Source organism: Salmo salar, chromosome 15 (genome assembly GCF_965601325.2).
Source record: "Salmo salar chromosome 15, fSalSal1, whole genome shotgun sequence".
Lineage (NCBI taxonomy): Eukaryota > Metazoa > Chordata > Actinopteri > Salmoniformes > Salmonidae > Salmo > Salmo salar.
In genome coordinates this window covers 40,810,374-40,828,674 of record NC_138305.1, presented here as the reverse complement: position 1 = coordinate 40,828,674, position 18,301 = coordinate 40,810,374, and the positions used below count along the sequence as shown (strand labels likewise).

Here is an 18,301-nt window from a genome sequence, read left to right as displayed (position 1 = left end):
TATATCTCCTCAGAAGTCAGTCGTGTTCTGCACTGATAAAGATATACATTCCATCTATTGCCTCCTTGTTAAATGGTTTCTACAACTCTTATCTCCACACCGCCGTTCTATCTGCATGATACCAAATGGGAAAAGTAATCATTCCATATCATGCGCAGCGGATTCCTTTAGTCGCGGAAGACTTATTAATTGAATATGTTATTGCTTCCGAATGTCTTATGTGAGAAGGAGCCATTGGCGTGGAACAGTGAGTACGTGTCTGTAATTTCATTTGAACCATCATGCGGGTGTCTTGGGGAGTAGACAGCACTAATGCAGATATCATGGCCAAACATGGGTCCGGACTAAATGGGATATCAGGCACTTTTAGTGTCCTGCTGACTGGGCAATGGACTGCTGTAAACTATACAGCACTACCTGTTGAATATGAAGACACCTAGGTCAAAGCTAGGATAACTCTGTTCTCTGTATGGGGAAGCACACACTTTAAAGGAAACCTGTCCTCATACAGAGTGAGTCCTGATCAACATATTTCATGTATCATAGTCTGGGTGGCGAGATTCTATGCATGCAAAAGGTACACTACACATATAACCTCAGAAAAAAAAGAAACGTCCCTTTTTCAGGACCCTGTCTTTCAAAGATAATTTGTAAAAATCCAAATAACTTCACAGATCTTCATTGTAAAGGGTTTAAACACTGTTTCCCATGTTTGTTCAATGAACCATAAACAATTAATGAATATGCACCTGTGGAATGGTTAAGACACTAACAGCTTACAGACGGTAGGCAATTAAGGTCACAGTTATGAAAACTTAGGACACTAAAGAGGCCTTTCTACTGACTCTGAAAAACAACAAAAGAAAGATGCCCAGGGACCCTGCTCATCTGTGTGAACGTGCCTTAGGCATGCTGCAAGGAAGCATGAGGACTGCAGATGTGGCCAGGGCAATAAATTGCAATGTCTGTACTGTGAGACGCCTAACACAGCGCTACAGGGAGACAGGACAGACAGCTGATCGTCCTCAGTGGCAGACCACGTGTAACAACACCTGCACAGGATCGGTACATCTGAACATCACACCTGCGGGACAGGTACAGGATGGCAACAACAACTGCCCGAGTTACACCAGGAACGCACAATCCCTCCATCAGTGCTGACTGTCCGCAATTCAAAAAAAAGAAATACAAATTATTTCACATTTATTTAACCAGGTAGGCCAGTTGAGAACAAGTTCTCATTTACAACTGCGACCTGGCCAAGATAAAGCAAAGTAGTGCAACAAAAACAACAACACAGAGTTGGGATAAACAAACGTACAGTCAATAACACAATAGAAAAATCTGTATACAGTGTGTGCAAATGAAGTAAGGAGTTAAGGCAATAAATAGGCCAATAGTGGTGAAGTAAATACAATTTAGCAATTTACACTAGAGTGATATATGTGCAGATGAGGATGTGCAAGTAGAAATACTGGTGTGCAAAAGAGCAGAAAAACAAAAAGAACTATGGGGATGAGGTAGGTAGTTGGTTGGATGGGCTATTTACAGATGGGCTGTGTACAGCTGCAGCGATCGTTAAGCTGTTCTGACAGCTGACCCTTAAAGTGGAGATATAAGTCTCCAACTTCAGTGATTTTTGCAATACGTTCCAGTCATTGGCAGCAGAGAACTGTAAGGAAAGGCGGCCAAAGGAGGTGTTGGCTTTGGGGATGACCAGTGAAATATAACTGCTGGAGCGTGTGTTACGGGTGGGTGTTGCTATGGTGACCAGTGTGCTGAGATAAGATGGAGCTATACTTAGCAAAGACTTATAGATGACCTGGAGCCAGTGGGTTTGGCGACGAATAAGTAGCGAGGACCAGGTAATGAGAACATACAGGTCGCAGTGCGGGTAGTATATGGGGCTTTGGTGACAAAACAGATGGCACTGTGATAGACTGCATCCAATTTGCTGAGTAGAGTGTTGGAGGCTAATTTGTAAATTACATCGCCGAAGTCAAGGATCGGTAGGATAGTCAGTTTTACGAGGGTAAGTTTGGCAGCATGAGAGAAGGAGGCTTTGTTTTTGCAAAATAGGAAGCCGATTCTAGATTTAACTTTGGATTGAAGATGCTTAATGTGAGTCTGGAAGGAGAGTTTACAGTCTAGCCAGACACCTAGATATTTATAGTTGTCCACAAGTCAGAACCGTCCAGAGTAGTGATGCTAGTGGGCGGTTGCAGCAATCGGTTGAAGAGCATGCATTTAGTTTTACTAGAATTAGAGAGCAGTTGGAGGCCACGGAAGGAGTGTTGTATGTTGAAGCTCGTTTGGAGGTTTGTTAACATAGTGTCCAAAGAAGGGCCAGATGTATACAGAATGGTGTCGTCTGCATAGAGGTGAATCAAAGAATCACCCGCAGCAAGAGTGACATCATTGATATATACAGAGAAAAGAGTCAGCCCAAGAATTGAACCCTGTGGCACCCCCATAGAGACTGCCAGAGGTCCGGACAACAGGCCCTCCGATTTGACACACTGAACTCTATCTGAGAAGTAGTTAGTGAACCAGGCGAGGCAGTCATTAGAGAAACCTGTTGAGAAAGGCTGTTGAGTCTGCTGATAAGAATACGTTGAATGACAGAGTCGAAAGCCTTGGCCAGGTCGATGAAGATGGCTGTACGGTGGTTATGATATCGTTTAGGACCTTGAGCGTCCACAATAGGCTGAGACTGTCCACAATAGGCTGAGAGAGGCTGGACTGATGGCTTGTAGGCCTGTTGTAAGGCAGGTCCTCACCAGACATCACCGGCAACAACGTCGCCTATGGGCACAAACCCACCGTTGCTGGACCAGACAGGACTGGCAAAAAGTGCTCTTCACTGACGAGTCGTGGTTTTGTCTCACCAGGGGTGATGTTCAGATTCGCGTTTATTGTCATAGGAATGTGTGTAATTTCCTTGGTGGAAGAGTGGGGTAACATCTCACAGCAATAACTGGCAAGTCTGGTGCAGTCCATGAGGAAGAGATGCACTGCAGTACTTAATGCAGCTGGTGGCCACACCAGATACGGACTGTAATTTTTGATTTTGACTCCCCCTTTGTTCAGGTACACATTATTCCATTTCTGTTAGTCACATGTCTGTGGAACTTGTACAGTTTGTTTCAGTTGTTGAATCTTGTTATGTTCATAGAAATATTTACACATGCTAAGTTTACTGAAAATAAACGCAGTTGACAGTGAGAAGATGTTTCTTTTTTTCCGAGTTTATATCCCTGCATGCTTGTAACTTCAGGCAAACATGGAGCAAGATGGCTGGGACGCTACACCACATGGCTTGATAGGTACTTTGGATAGGGGAAGGGCCTGTTTCGTTTCTGAGCAGTGAGTTATGGAGCCTTCTTGTTTATAGAAATCTATGGAAATATGAAACAGAACATTTTGATTTCTTAATATATACTGTACATTGAATATGGTTTCACCTATAATTCATATTTTGACAAAGATCTATCAAATAGAACTGTATATCTAACTTTATCTCATGATCTAGGTAGGCTTAATATCCACTAAGAATGAGGCTGTGGTTCCTGGGAGCTGTGGGGCTGTGGTTCCTGGGAGAGGGTACACTCTTAGAAAAATGGTTCCAAAAGGGTGGAACCCTTTTTGGTTGCAGGTAGAACCCTTTTGGGTTTTTGTAGAACCACCTGTGGAAAGGGTTTTACATTGAACCCAAACGGGTTCTACCTGGAACCAAAAAGGATTATTGAAAGGGTTCTCCTATGGGGACAGCCAAAGAACCCTTTTAGGTTCTAGATAGTACCTTTTTTTCAGAGTGTATGGTCGAGGGTGAGGGGTCCACATGGCACCGTCTGACACCCATTAACTCTCCCAGGCAGCCTGGCAGCCTTGCTCTCTCAGACAAACAAGAAGAGTATGTCTTAAACACTGATGTTTCCCGCCAGGTGTCTGTCTTGCCCATCTATAAATACCTCCTCAGCTCTTTTTCTTGGCAGCCCCCTTTAAAAAAGGAAACATTCTCACCCCAACCTGGCAACACACACTGCTCTATCTGACAGATCCTGGTGGATCAGGTGCCCATGCCCACCCGCAGACAAGCTATACATAAACTCTAATGTCTCCGAGAGCTCAGAGACTCAGACAGAGAAGAGGCACAGGTTTGGAGGTCTGTGTCTATGTATCGAAAGCAGTGTCTATATATCTTTCCAACTGCCAAGATACTGTTGTGTATTCTCATCGACAGCTTCCATGTGTTCTCCTACCCACTCAGATCAGCTTCCCAAAAATTTGAAGTGAAACTTCTTTCCCTGCTCTCTGGATAGACTTTTCCCCCCAAAATCAATAACCTTATTACTGGCAACTCTGCACTTGACTGAATGTACTCCTGGCCCCTGCAGTATTGCTTCCCATCGGGGTAGAGACCTCTTCACACGCCTCTTTTAGCTCCGACTGCCAATTTGTTTTCAGGGGTTGCAGTAGTTTGACAGTGCTGAGGTGATAGCTATTATTACCAACTAACCCTCCTTGGTCCTGCAGCAGAGCGTCCCTTGTTATCAGGCAGACAGTGCTCCACTTCCAGGGTTCAGTTCACTCTCACTATACTAGAGAGAGGTACTGTAGGTCCAGATGTGAAGAGGGACATTCTGAGAGCACACCTCTGTAACGTCCTTCACTTCACCGGCTCTCTCAGAGACCTGGGCCCCAGGCCCCCTGTTTTAGGCAGCCATGATAGATGAGGCCCCATCCTGTCTGTCAGCAGCCTAAATGGGCTTGTGTCCCCACATATGACCCACAGAACCCAAATCCCTCCTTGTCCCACCTGGACTCTCTCGCTTTATAGTTCAAGAGCAGAGCAGTGCAGGCATCTCCCAGGCAGCGTGGCACAGGGATGGCAAGCATGCCCACAGCAGCCTGTCTCCATCTGTCAGAGAGCATGGGTCATAGAGAGGGGTGCCGCCTCACCCCCATCTCAGCCCTGCAGCAGCAAACCCACACCCACCACACAGCAATTATAAATACTGCTCCAACCATCCATCCCTCTGTCCCCACAGAGCATGAGATGGAGAGAGAGAAAAATAGAGAAAGAGAGGCAGCGAAATGTATGTATTTATGATGCAAATGAAATCAAGAGACCTCAGAAGAGATATGTGGGCATCGACTGCAAAGTGATCAATCTTCCCGCTGCTCCAGAGAGGATGGTCCTTTGTCTACTGACGCCTCTGGGAAAGATCCCAGCGCTTTGAAACATCAACTGAACCCCTCTGCAGCCTCTACACTTTTATGAGTGGCTTTCATAGCCACACAGTACCATATGGCAACTGAAATCAACAGACAAACCAGAAAAGACCACAGTGGCATATGGGTCTGCTATTGACATGCATGTGTAATGAATAACTATAAAATCCACTAGCCACCGGTGACAGACCAATACATCATCTAAAACTGCCAATAGTCATGAGCATAATCAACTCAGAAGTGATCCATATATAATTACATTAAATATGATTTAGACTAATTTAGGTCTATCTATAACCTATTGACATGGCTTCCTGTTTGGTTTTGATTTAGCAGAGCATAAAATAGGCCTACATACAGGTAACTGCCAAAATAAAGGAAACACTTTAATGCAACTTGGCATAGATTCTACAAGTGTCTGGAACTCTATTGGGATGCAACTCCATTCTTTCACTAGAAATAAATTCCATAATTTGGTGTTTTGTAGGTATTGGAAAACGCGGTCTCAGGCACCGTTCCAGAATCACCCATCAGCATTCCATTGGGTTGAGATCTGGTGACTAAGACGGCCATGGCATATGGTTTACATCGTTTTCATGCTCATCAAACCATTCAGTGACCACTCGTGCCCTGTGGATGGGGGCATTGTCATTCTATGGGGGCATAGCAATGGTAGCCACAATAATGTCTTGCCCAGCATTTTTATACAGTACATGACTCTAAACATGATGGGATGTTAATTGACTCAGGAACTTAATTAACACAGGAACCACACCTGTGTGGATGCACCTGCTTTAAATATACTTTGTATCCCTCATTTACTCAAGTGTTTTCCTTTATAACCTATATACAGACATACAAAAAGATGCTTAGACATTCCCATTTCATTTCTAAGTGAGAAACGATTACAACCCATTGGAAAAGCAGGTCATCTACCAATACCAAACAGCAGCACAAAGCTAACAAAAGGTCCCTGAACAGCTCAAGTCAACTGGATTAAGGCTGTGATATAATTGTGTCTACAAAGGTTAACCCCCTCTGTCTGTGGGTACAGAGGCCTGGGCCACTCACCTATCACAGCGTGTTCCCGTGTACCCCGGCTGCCATCGGTCACATATCAGCTCCCCTCGCAGGTCCACATGGCAGGTGGGGCTGAAACGACAATGTTTTTCAGCAATAGAAACAGGGAGTACAAGAAAAAGAAAAGAAGCTCGTATCAACAACCCCATCGTTCCACCCCCACAAACACAACAACATCACTGAGTTGAAAAAGAGGGAGAGTCCAGCTCCTGTCCTCCTCCTGATCCCAAAGATAGAGAGATGAGTTGAGCTGGCTGGGCTGGCTGGGCTGGCTGTTGGGTCAGGTTCCAGGTTCCTGACTGAGGTCTGACTGAATGAGTGGTCTATTTCAGACAGCACTGGATCCCAGGACCAGGAACAATGGAGGGGCTAGTTCTACCGCTATGGTCTAGTGTAGAGGAATGCTAAGCTGCTCCAGTTCTGGCACCGGGGTGCGCCACCCCACATTGACCACCAGGGGATTACCACCCATTACCAGTGCTTGACTAAAGCGATTGTCTCTGGCCCTGTTCGCAAGTCAGCGACCTCAACTTTGTGGAAAAACAACAGAGCTAGTCGACAGCACCATCAGCCCTAAATAAAACATTAAAGTGACTAAGGATTAGAGTCATGATGAGAAAATAAAAGCTATTATAAGACGATAATGCATTACAGATAGAGGTCAGTGTGGCTAGATAAAGGTTCTGATTAAGTGCTGTATTAACCTATTTCCACATGACAAGTGATGACACACTTGTTTGATGAAATGTTGAAGGGGCAGGCGCAGGGCTGGCGTTCTTTCAGCGTTCCCTTGTTAGCTTCCCCATAGAATCCAGGGATACATTCATCACAGTGGAATCCGGTGGTGTGGTCAGTACAGCCCTGGGAATGTACAGTAGGTTATTTAGGTTTATAGGGTTAAATTACAGCAAATTAATGAATCCATTCTTTAAAGGGCCAATCCGCAGTTGCTACATACATTTTCTGATGTATAAATTAATGATATGTACCCATTGGTTCTTGAAGAATATATCTTATAAAAGCCTCATGAGCTCAGTTTAACTGTTGTACCCCATCAGAACCCAAAATATAAACTTGTTTTACTCCAATATTTGTAAAGAACATAAATGTGTAACAAACCCTATATAGCCACAAATAAATCTCTGTGATATCATGGAGTCCTTGTATCCATAGATCTGGCTAGGAATTTGAGAGCGGTTGGAACCTGGATGAACAATTAACAAAATGTGAGTAAAATCTACAAAGAAACCCAAAGTTTCTCTCCATAGTGTCTGTCTGACAGGGATGGTCCGGTGAATAACTGACCGAGACTTTGTGAGCCTGATGTTGCCAAATTAAACGTAATGCATTTCCCCACAGATTGGCATTAACCCAAACTCCGGTAATGCACCGCTAATAAAATAAGAGCTGTTTTTTTCAGCTCCACGCCTCGTCAGCCCCAATAAAGACTAAACGCTCTTGAGTCAATTGCAGATGTCTACTCAGCATAATCACCAGAATAGAGAAGATTTCTTGATTACGGGGGGAGGGATGGGCACGCAGTTTAGTGTATGCGCACGCACAAGTGTGTGTGTGTGTTTTAGTGTGTAAATGTGTGAGTTTGTGTATTGGCTCTACCTATAAACCCCAGACGTGCTTGGCACAGAGCCGTAGAGCCTATCTCCGTTAAAATGACCAATCTCTTGTGGGATAAATCCTGAGAGCCTTTATAGATGCCAGTCAGAAAGGCACACTCTACCTAGCAGGAGAAAGCACACTCTACCTAGCAGGAGAAAGCACACTCTACCCAGCAGAAGGAGGGCACACTCTACCTAGCAGGAGGAGGGCAAACTCAACCTAGCAGGAGGAGGGCAAACTCAACCTAGCAGGAGGAGGGCAAACTCAACCTAGCAGGAGGAGGGCAAACTCAACCTACAGTAGCAGGAGGAGGGTACACTCTACCCGCAGTAGCAGGAGGAGGGCACACTCTACCTACAGTAGCAGGAGGAGGGCACACTCTACCTGCAGTAGCAGGAGGAGGGCACACTCTACCTACAGTAGCAGGAGGAGGGCACACTCTACCTACAGTAGCAGGAGGAGGGCACACTCTACCTGCAGTAGCAGGAGGAGGGCACACTCTACCTACAGTAGCAGGAGGAGGGCACACTCTACCTGCAGTAGCAGGAGGAGGGCACACTCTACCTGCAGTAGCAGGAGGAGGGCACACTACCTACAGTAGCAGGAGGAGGGCACACTCTACCTACAGTAGCAGGAGGAGGGCACACTCTACGTGCAGTAGCAGGAGGAGGGCACACTCTACCTACAGTAGCAGGAGGAGGCCACACTCTACCTACAGTAGCAGGAGGAGGGCACACTCTACCTGCAGTAGCAGGAGGAGGGCACACTCTACCTACAGTAGCAGGAGGAGGGCACACTCTACCTACAGTAGCAGGAGGAGGGCACACTCTACCTACAGTAGCAGGAGGAGGGCACACTCTACCTACAGTAGCAGGAGGAGGGCACACTCTACCTACAGTAGCAGGAGGAGGGCACACTCTACCTACAGTAGCAGGAGGAGGACACACTCTACCTACAGTAGCAGGAGGAGGACACACTCTACCTACAGTAGCAGGAGGAGGGCACACTCTACCTACAGTAGCAGGAGGAGGACACACTCTACCTACAGTAGCAGGAGGAGGGCACACTCTACCTACAGTAGCAGGAGGAGGACACACTCTACCTACAGTAGCAGGAGGAGGGCACACTCTACCTACAGTAGCAGGAGGAGGACACACTCTACCTACAGTAGCAGGAGGAGGGCACACTCTACCTACAGTAGCAGGAGGAGGACACACTCTACCTACAGTAGCAGGAGGAGGGCACACTCTACCTACAGTAGCAGGAGGAGGACACACTCTACCTACAGTAGCAGGAGGAGGGCACACTCTACCTGCAGTAGCAGGAGGAGGGCACACTCTACCTACAGTAGCAGGAGGAGGGCACACTCTACCTACAGTAGCAGGAGGAGGGCACACTCTACCTGCAGTAGCAGGAGGAGGGCACACTCTACCTACAGTAGCAGGAGGAGGGCACACTCTACCTACAGTAGCAGGAGGAGGGCACACTCTACCTACAGTAGCAGGAGGAGGGCACACTCTACCTACAGTAGCAGGAGGAGGGCACACTCTACCTGCAGTAGCAGGAGGAGGGCACACTCTACCTTCAGTAGCAGGAGGAGGACACACTACCTACAGTAGCAGGAGGAGGACACACTCTACCTACAGTAGCAGGAGGAGGGCACACTCTACCTACAGTAGCAGGAGGAGAACACACTCTACCTACAGTAGCAGGAGGAGGACACACTCTACCTACAGTAGCAGGAGGAGGACACACTCTACCTACATTAGCAGGAGGAGGGCACACTCTAACTACAGTAGCAGGAGGAGGGCACACTCTACCTACAGTAGCAGGAGGAGGACACACTCTACCTACAGTAGCAGGAGGAGGGCACACTACCTACAGTAGCAGGAGGAGAGCACACTCTACCTACAGTAGCAGGAGGAGGGTACACTCTACCTACAGTAGCAGGAGGAGGGCACACTCTACCTACAGTAGCAGGAGGAGGACACACTCTACCTACAGTAGCAGGAGGAGGGCACACTCTACCTACAGTAGCAGGAGGAGGGCACACTCTACCTACAGTAGCAGGAGGAGGACACACTCTACCTACAGTAGCAGGAGGAGGGCACACTCTACCTACAGTAGCAGGAGGAGGACACACTCTACCTACACTAGCAGGAGGAGGGCACACTCTACCTACAGTAGCAGGAGGAGGACACACTCTACCTACAGTAGCAGGAGGAGGGCACACTCTACCTACAGTAGCAATAGGGGGGCACACTCTACCTACAGTAGCAGGAGCAGGGCACACTCTACCTACAGTAGCAGGAGGAGGACACACTCTACCTACAGTAGCAGGAGGAGGGCACACTCTACCTACAGTAGCAGGAGCAGGGCACACTCTACCTAGCAGGAGGAGGGCACCCTCTACCTAGCAGGAGGAGGGCACACTCTACCTAGCAGGAGGAGGGCACCCTCTACCTAGCAGGAGGAGGGCACACTCTACCTCGCAGGAGGAGGGCACTCTACCTAGGGCACTCTACCTAGGGCACACTCTACCTAGGAGGAGGAGGGCACCCTCTACCTAGCAGGAGGTGGGCACTCTACCTAGCTGGAAGAGGGCACTCTACCTGGGAGGAGCAGGGCACTCTACCTAGGAGGAGGAGGGCACACTCAACCAGGGTTTAACTCAACATCATGGCATCATTCACAGGCACCAACCGGCCTTGGAGGAGACAGCTGTAGGTCTCAGGAGAGTAGTCGATCGTAGACACCACACCTGACACAGGAACGCTCCTAACCTACAGAAGTACCAAATACCTTACGCATTCACAGGAATGGTGTAACGCCCTGGCCATAGAGAGGGGTTTTTGTTCTTTATTTTGGTTAGGCCAGGGTGTTACATTGGGTGGGCGTTCTAAGTTCCTTTTTCTATGTTTTTGTATTTCTTTGTTTTGGGCTGAGTAGGGTTCCTAATCAGAGGCAGCTGTCTATCGTTGTCTCTGATTAGGAATCGTACTTAGGCAGCCTGTTTTCCTTTGGGGTTTTGTGGGTAGTTGTTTTCTGTCTTGTGTGTGTTCACCTGGCAGAACTGTTGGCTTTCGTTTTCCCTGTTTGTTTTTGAAGTGTCTCATTAAAAATGATTATGACCACTTACCACGCTGCATCTTTGTCCCCTCTTCCAGACGATCGTTACAGAACTACCCACCACAACTGGATCAAGCAGCATGCTCGGGAGGAGATGGACACCTGGTCTCGTCAGGAGTGGCTGGGGAGGAAAGGCTGGACATGGGGCCAGGTGATCGAAAGATATCGGAGCCTACCCGGGAAGAACGAGAGGCAGCCCCAAAACATTTTTTTTGGGGGGGGCACACGGGTAGTTTGGCTGGACCAGGGGTGAGGCCTGAGTCAACTACCCATGCTTTTCAGGTGCCTGCCTCTCGCACTCTCTCTCCAGTACGTCCTGTTCCTGCTCCCCGCACTAGCCTGAAGGTGTGTGTTACTAGTCTGGCATCTCCAAAGCCAGTCCCACGCATCAGGCCTACAGTGCGCATTCCCTGTCCAGAGCCGCCCGCCAGTCCAGAGCCGCCAGAGCCGCCCGCCAGTCCGGAGCTGTCAGAGCCGCCCGCCAGTCCGGAGCCGTCAGAGTCGCCCGCCAGTCCGGAGCCGCCAGAGCCGCCCGCCAGTCCGGAGCCGCCAGAGCCGCCCGCCAGTCCCGAGCCGTCAGAGCCGCCCGCCTGTCCGGAGCCGCCAGAGCCGCCCGCCTGTCCGGAGCCGCCAGAGCCGCCCGCCTGTCCGGAGCCGCCAGAGCCGCCCGCCTGTCCGGAGCCGCCAGAGCCGCCCGCCTGTCCGGAGCCGCCAGAGCCGCCCGCCAGTCCGGAGCCGTCAGAGCCGCCCGCCAGTCCGGAGCCGCCAGAGCCGCCCGCCAGTCCCGAGCCGCCAGAGCCGCCCGCCTGTCCGGAGCCGCCAGAGCCGCCCGCCTGTCCGGAGCCGCCAGAGCCGCCCGCCTGTCCGGAGCCGCCAGAGCCGCCCGCCTGTCCGGAGCCGCCAGAGCCGCCCGCCTGTCCGGAGCCGCCAGAGCCGCCCGCCAGCCTGGTGAGTCCTGTGCCTGCGCCCAGGGCCAGGCCTCCTTCATGTCTCCCCAGCCTGGTGAGTCCTGGGCCAGAGCAGCCAGAGCCGCCCGCCAGCCCGGAGCCGCCGGAGCCGCCAGAGCCGCCCGCCAGCCTGGTGAGTCCTGTGCCTGCGCCCAGGACCAGGCCTCCTTCATGTCTCCCCAGCCTGGTGAGTCCTGTGCCTGCGCCCAGGGCCAGGCCTCCTTCATGTCTCCCCAGCCTGGTGAATCCTGGGCCAGAGCCGCCAGAGCCGCCCGCCAGCCCGGAGCCGCCAGCCAGCCCGGAGCCGCCCGCCAGCCCGGAGCCGCCGGAGCCGCCAGAGTCGCCCGCCAGCCGGGCGCAGCCAGGGTCGCCCGCCAGTCCTCTGGCGCAGCTAGGGTCGCCACCTAAGTGGCCGAATCCAAGGGTGGAGCGGGGTCCACGTCCCGCACCCGAGCCGCCGCCGTAGGAAGGCCCACCCGGACCCTCCCCTTCAGAGTCAGGTTTTGCGGCCGGAGTCCGCACCTTTGGGGGGGGGGGGTACTGTAACACCCTGGCCATAGAGAGGGGTTTTTGTTCTTTATTTTGGTTAGGCCAGGGTGTTACATTGGGTGGGCGTTCTATGTTCCTTTTTCTATGTTTTTGTATTTCTTTGTTTTGGGCTGAGTAGGGTTCCTAATCAGAGGCAGCTGTCTATCGTTGTCTCTGATTAGGAATCATACTTAGGCAGCCTGTTTTCCTTTGGGGTTTTGTGGGTAGTTGTTTTCTGTCTCGTTCGTGTTTGCACCTGACAGTACTGTTTGGCTGTCGGTTTTCTTGTTTTTTGTATAGTGTTCTTTCGTCATTAATAAATTCCTGAAGATGAACACTAACTCCGCTGCACCTTGGTCTACTGTCTCTTCAGACAGCCGTTACAAATGACTAACTATTGAAATTCCTTCTGTCCTACCGGTTTAGGTAAAACAGCTTTTAGTTTTTATGCACTGCATACTTTGTAGTACATTTCTGAATATCCTATGATTGGACTAGTGCCTTTCTGTATTTTAGGGCATTGGTAAATCTTTTCAGGTTTGTGTTTTTTATCGTTTGTATTTTTGTATTGTTGTATTTCTCATGTTCATGCCTTTATTTGTGTATCACTGCTTCCTTATCATTTATGTATTTTGTATTTGGTGCATTTTTGTGAAATACAGACTTTGGTCTCAATAGGACTTCCCTGCTTAAATAATGGTTTAAATAAATACAAATAAATAAATAAACATCCCATCAACATCTCCCCTCCAATTGCTCATAGCCTATATATAATAAAACATCCCATCACTATTCTAGCAGACTGTCTGTTTTATACTGAAGCAGGTCTAGTCTGATGTCTGAAGGTAGCGTTGAGGCAGTGTGGGGCATCTGCCAGGGGAAGCTGAGAGAGGTGAGGGTGTACAGAGGTCAGAGAGCGCTAGCTAGCTGTCAGAATGTGGACAGACAGACAGCTGAGGCTGTCCTCCAGCCCCGTGGACACAGCCATCCACACAACTCAAGTCTATCTGAGCACAGAGTCATGAAAAAACTGCACAGGCTACAGGCTGAGATCTGTCTCTACCTCTAAAGCCCTGATCATAACACAGGCTGAGATGAAAAGAGGGAGCAGAAAGTCAATACGATAGCAAAGTTGATCCTGGTTAGGTGGAATGCAGTTCTGAGATCTCAAACCCCTGTGACTGACAGGAACTAGTCCCTGTGTGTTAGATAGTCAATGTAATATCAGAAAAAAAATGTGTGTGTTATAAGAGGATTATTCTAGCCAATTGAAATGTGAAAATACAGTGTAGAAGGTCCGGTTTAGTGTTCATGTGAACTCTCAACATCTTTCCTCATCATCCCCCCCCCCCCCCCCACCCCTACTTACTAAGCATTGTCGAGTGATGTCATCACATTGTGTGGCATGGCCGTGGCAGTCGCAGGGTTCACAAACTCCTTGGAAAACACTGCTATTAACCCTGCGATGCCCAGACGAACACATCTGCAACACAAACAGTCACCAAGGCATATCATTATTAGACAATGAAAATACGAGTACAGAATCTTGACAGTTTAAAGATACCAATTTGTAGATCAATAAAAAGCCAACAATGTAAAAACAAATCAACTGTCTCCAAGCTACAGGGGAAAAAACAAAATAAATAAATGAAAAAAAAATTGCCAGTGAAATTTGGAGTATAATTGTCTCGCCTCATAAGTTGTTTACGGTTTGTAATTAGTCCTACAAAGAAGTAATGCATCAATGTTTCTGAACCAAGTGCTTTGGAGAGAAAACTGTAACATCATTCTGTCAGTTTAGAAATGCATCAGGAAAAGTAAGACTACATTTGAATTTGAAATGCTACATTCAGATCTTCATCCCAACTAATTTAAACACATCTTCAGTGAATTTTAAATGAATAGCATTAATTGGGGTAAGCAACTTGAGGTAAAACAATGACTGTTTTTATCTGAGTAGGTACACACACAAATCCAAAAGCAAAACATTCATTTGAATTTCAAGTAGGAGAACGGGGCATTGCACAAGCGTCACAATAGCATTGAAAATAAATGCCTTTCACTGTCATTTTGTCAACTCTCCGTTGATACTGTGTTGTTCAATGCTCTCGTGGACACAGATCGGACACAACACACTGTCAGGCATCGCTCCACAAATGCTCTCATAAGGCTAAGAACAACAAGACAGAATGACAACAATAACAAACATGCTCTGTGTTTCGTCTCGCTATGCACTTTCCCTCTATACTGACTTTGTTGTTATCAAGAAGTGCTACCCTGTTATACCTCTGCAGAGAGGAAGAAAGAGAAGGGCCAATGTAGGAGAAGGTGAAAACACTCACGATAATTAACGAAAGACTTGTTTAGTTGAAGCAATGCCTACATACAGGAAGAGCATAATGGTGAGCATAGAACAGCCAGGATGTTTTTCTCAAGGGATAAGGACAGAGACAAAGCACAAGAGAAAAGCACGAAGGACCTAAAAACCAACACATACTATACTGTATAAATAGATAGATAGATATTAGACCCCTTGGCATTGGGTGAAGAGAGTATAAAACAATCACCAATACACATACTATGAGGATTTACCTCCGCTTTACCCTTTCTAGAAAGGTTATGCTGTTGGATTTGGGGATATGAAACCTCAGATAGCATTTTTCTTAGTTCTCTGGGCGTTTAATGGTTTTGCTGAGGGAGAAAGGATTAGTACTGAGCCGGGAGCCCTGCACACTTCACAGAATGCCACCGCTGTTATTCATTGAGGTCACATCTAGCGCTCCCTCCCTCTCCATCACCTATAAAGACTTGATGATAACCGTACATTCTATTTCATTCCCCCTCTCCCTCCCCCGCACACACACATTTGCTTGAGTCAGCACAAAATGCCACATGCCGAAATCAATACCCATCGCTTTTTTTAATAGAAAAGACCGTTTTTAACCGAGAGTACAGATTGCTGCAATAGCAAAAACTTCTTTGTATTTGTACCTGTACGCCAGCTTCTCTTTACACTTACAAGTCACCTACGGACACACTCGCGTAAGCATGCACACACACACACACACACACACATCCAAACTGACAAACACTTTACAATTAGCGGAAGTGACAACGACACACCAGCAGATCCACTCTCACACAACCACTTTTCTCTTCATTTTTTGCTGCCCTGAGGAAAACGTTAAAAAAAACAAGTGAAATGAAAACTGTGATTTACTTCACAAGACCATATCCTGGAGGACAGTGAACATTGGCCATCTTCTGGAAAACTCACTGGCCACCTCCAGACTGACAGAATGGAGGCTGGTCAGGACAGGATAGACACACCAACAGCACAAGAGCATTATTAGAAAAGTGGTGGTTTATGGCAACATAAAAATTATCCAGTTCACACTAAATCAACTGTTGTAAAACATGACCACAGAACACAAAAACAAAGATTTAATAATGCCAAGAATCTCTCCAATATGTCCTGCCAGACCTCATAACGATGCCCTCTTTAACATACAGATAACATCAACCACAGAAAACCCCAGCTGATTTTGGTTTCTTGTGCCAAAGAGCAGATGCAGATGCATTGTGGAACAGATCAGAACAGAACAGAACAGAACAGATCAGAACAGGATCAGATGCATTGTGGAACAGAACAGAACAGAACAGATCAGAACAGGATCAGATGCAGTGTGGAACAAAACAGAGGAGGGTGCAGTGTGTATGGTTACCTGTAGATGGCGACCCGCTCATTGCTGTGTGAGGCTCTGATGAGGAGGCTGCTCACATTAGTTAGAGCCATCATGAAGTCCCTCATGCTGACAGGCAGGCCTGTCTCCTGATTCTCAAAGTGGTCAGGGTAGAGCACAATCATCTTTGTGCTCTCCGAAAAAGGGTACACCGACAGACTGAATCGACTGTCAATCATTTTTATCCCGCTGCCCTGCAAGGAATGAAAATGGTGGTCTTGTTGCTGAAATGTTTTTTATTGAACACACACAAGAAGGGTGTATAGGTACTGTCCCTTGTAGAAAATACCAGTATGTAATTATTTTATAAACATAAAAGAACAGACAGATACAAAAAGACCCAGAGTTACAGGTAAAAAAAATAAATGATACAATGATTCAGTTTTCTATCTTTTTCCGCCCCTCGTTTGAGAGACAGCATCCAAGTTGGTGCATGTATTTTGTCGCCACATGCCAGACTGCTAAGTCTTGGCTCTGGCTGTCAATATTGGCCATAAATGGAGCATGTGTGTCACATATGAATAATACTCTATTCTGAGACACCATGAATAGCTAAATTGTATAAAGAGTGACATTTCCTAATATGAAACTTGTCTTTGTCCAGATTGTCCATCGACTCGATAAGTGTGTGAGTTATTGTCAATGTAAGCAGAGTAATTTATGTGTAGGTGTGAGCTCGAAGGAAATAGAGAAATCTGTGTGTGTGTGTGTGTGTGTGTGTGTGTGTGTGTGTGTGTGTGTGTGTGTGTGTGTGTGTGTGTGTGTGTGTGTGTGTGTGTGTGTGTGTGTGTGTGTGTGTGTGTGTGTGTGTGTGTGTGTGTGGGGGAGAGAGAGAGGGAAAGAGAGAGAGAGAGAGAGAGAGAGAGAGAGAGAGAGAGAGAGAGAGAGAGAAAGATGGAGTAGAGGGGGAGTCAGTGACTGCTGATAGAGTACAGCTAATGGAAGCATTGCCAGGTAAACTTTAAGGGTAAAGTCTTTAAACACACTGGTGGGAATCATCAGGGAGGAGTATCAGATGTTATTATTCCCGCCTGCTTATTTACTATTCCAGTGGCTGTTGGGAAATGACAATTTATGGGCAACGGCCACTTTGGAGTCTACATGCAAAGCAGGGTTTAACTATCAATAATGACCTGTCATACATCCAGTCTCCTCCCCTATCTCACATAGGACAAGTGCTCTCCTCTCTGCAATATATGAATAAAACCCAGTGACTGAGTTTAGGTGTCTGTCATCTGACACTAATGTGGCTGGCAATCTCTCCCTCAGACTCATAATTCAAACAGTCATGTACGAACACCAGTATAACAAATACACACTGAAGCTGAAGAGGGATCTCTCTGACCAACCTCCTCAAAAATCATCCACCAAATCAGTAAACATAGCATATTTTGGATTGAAAAAGGTTGACATTGAGTTGTTAGAAGAGCATTTGATCACTGATTGCACTAGAGACCAGGCTCTCTTGCTGGTTTTCAGATCCTCTGGATAAACTCATTATTCAGGATAAACTCAAAGGATTTAATCATGATCTGAGTTCTCCAGCTTTTGTGAAGAGGGCAAGAGGACATACATATCAATGTCACATCGCATTTGTGTGGCTGCGTCTGGGTTTTGAATGCCATCATCTGTATGTGTGTGCGTGACTGTGTGTGTGTCCATGAATTTGTGTGTGTGTGTGTGTGTGTGTGTGTGTGTGTGTGTGTGTGTGTGTGTGTGTGTGTGTGTGTGTGTGTGTGTGTGTGTGTGTGTGTGTGTGTGTGTGTGTGTGTGTGTGTGGTGTGTGTGTGTGTGTATCCCTTCATTCAGAGCACAGGGAGAAAACCTCAACACATTCCTCATGGATCACACACAGAAATAAAAGACAGCGAATGAATCCTATCACGGCACTCGGCTGACTGAAGATGAAAACGACGACAGATGAACCGCTGGTCCACGATGGAGGGTCAATAAAAGGACACCTCGCTAGCGTAATAGCCCAAGACAACAGAGAGAACGGACGACAGAGAAAGAGTGTGTGTT

The 18,301-nt window shown here is 47.5% G+C and overlaps 1 protein-coding gene across 1 annotated transcript in view; it reads right to left on the bottom strand.

Annotated features, from left to right (window-relative positions):
• Positions 1-18,301, bottom strand: part of LOC106571517 (laminin subunit alpha-2) — a 156,590-nt gene that overhangs the window by 86,814 nt on the left and 51,475 nt on the right. The window contains 3 exon segments of the mRNA XM_082961482.1: positions 6,307-6,393; positions 7,049-7,176; positions 13,906-14,019. Of these exon segments, the coding sequence (XP_082817608.1) occupies positions 6,307-6,393; positions 7,049-7,176; positions 13,906-14,019 (329 nt within the window).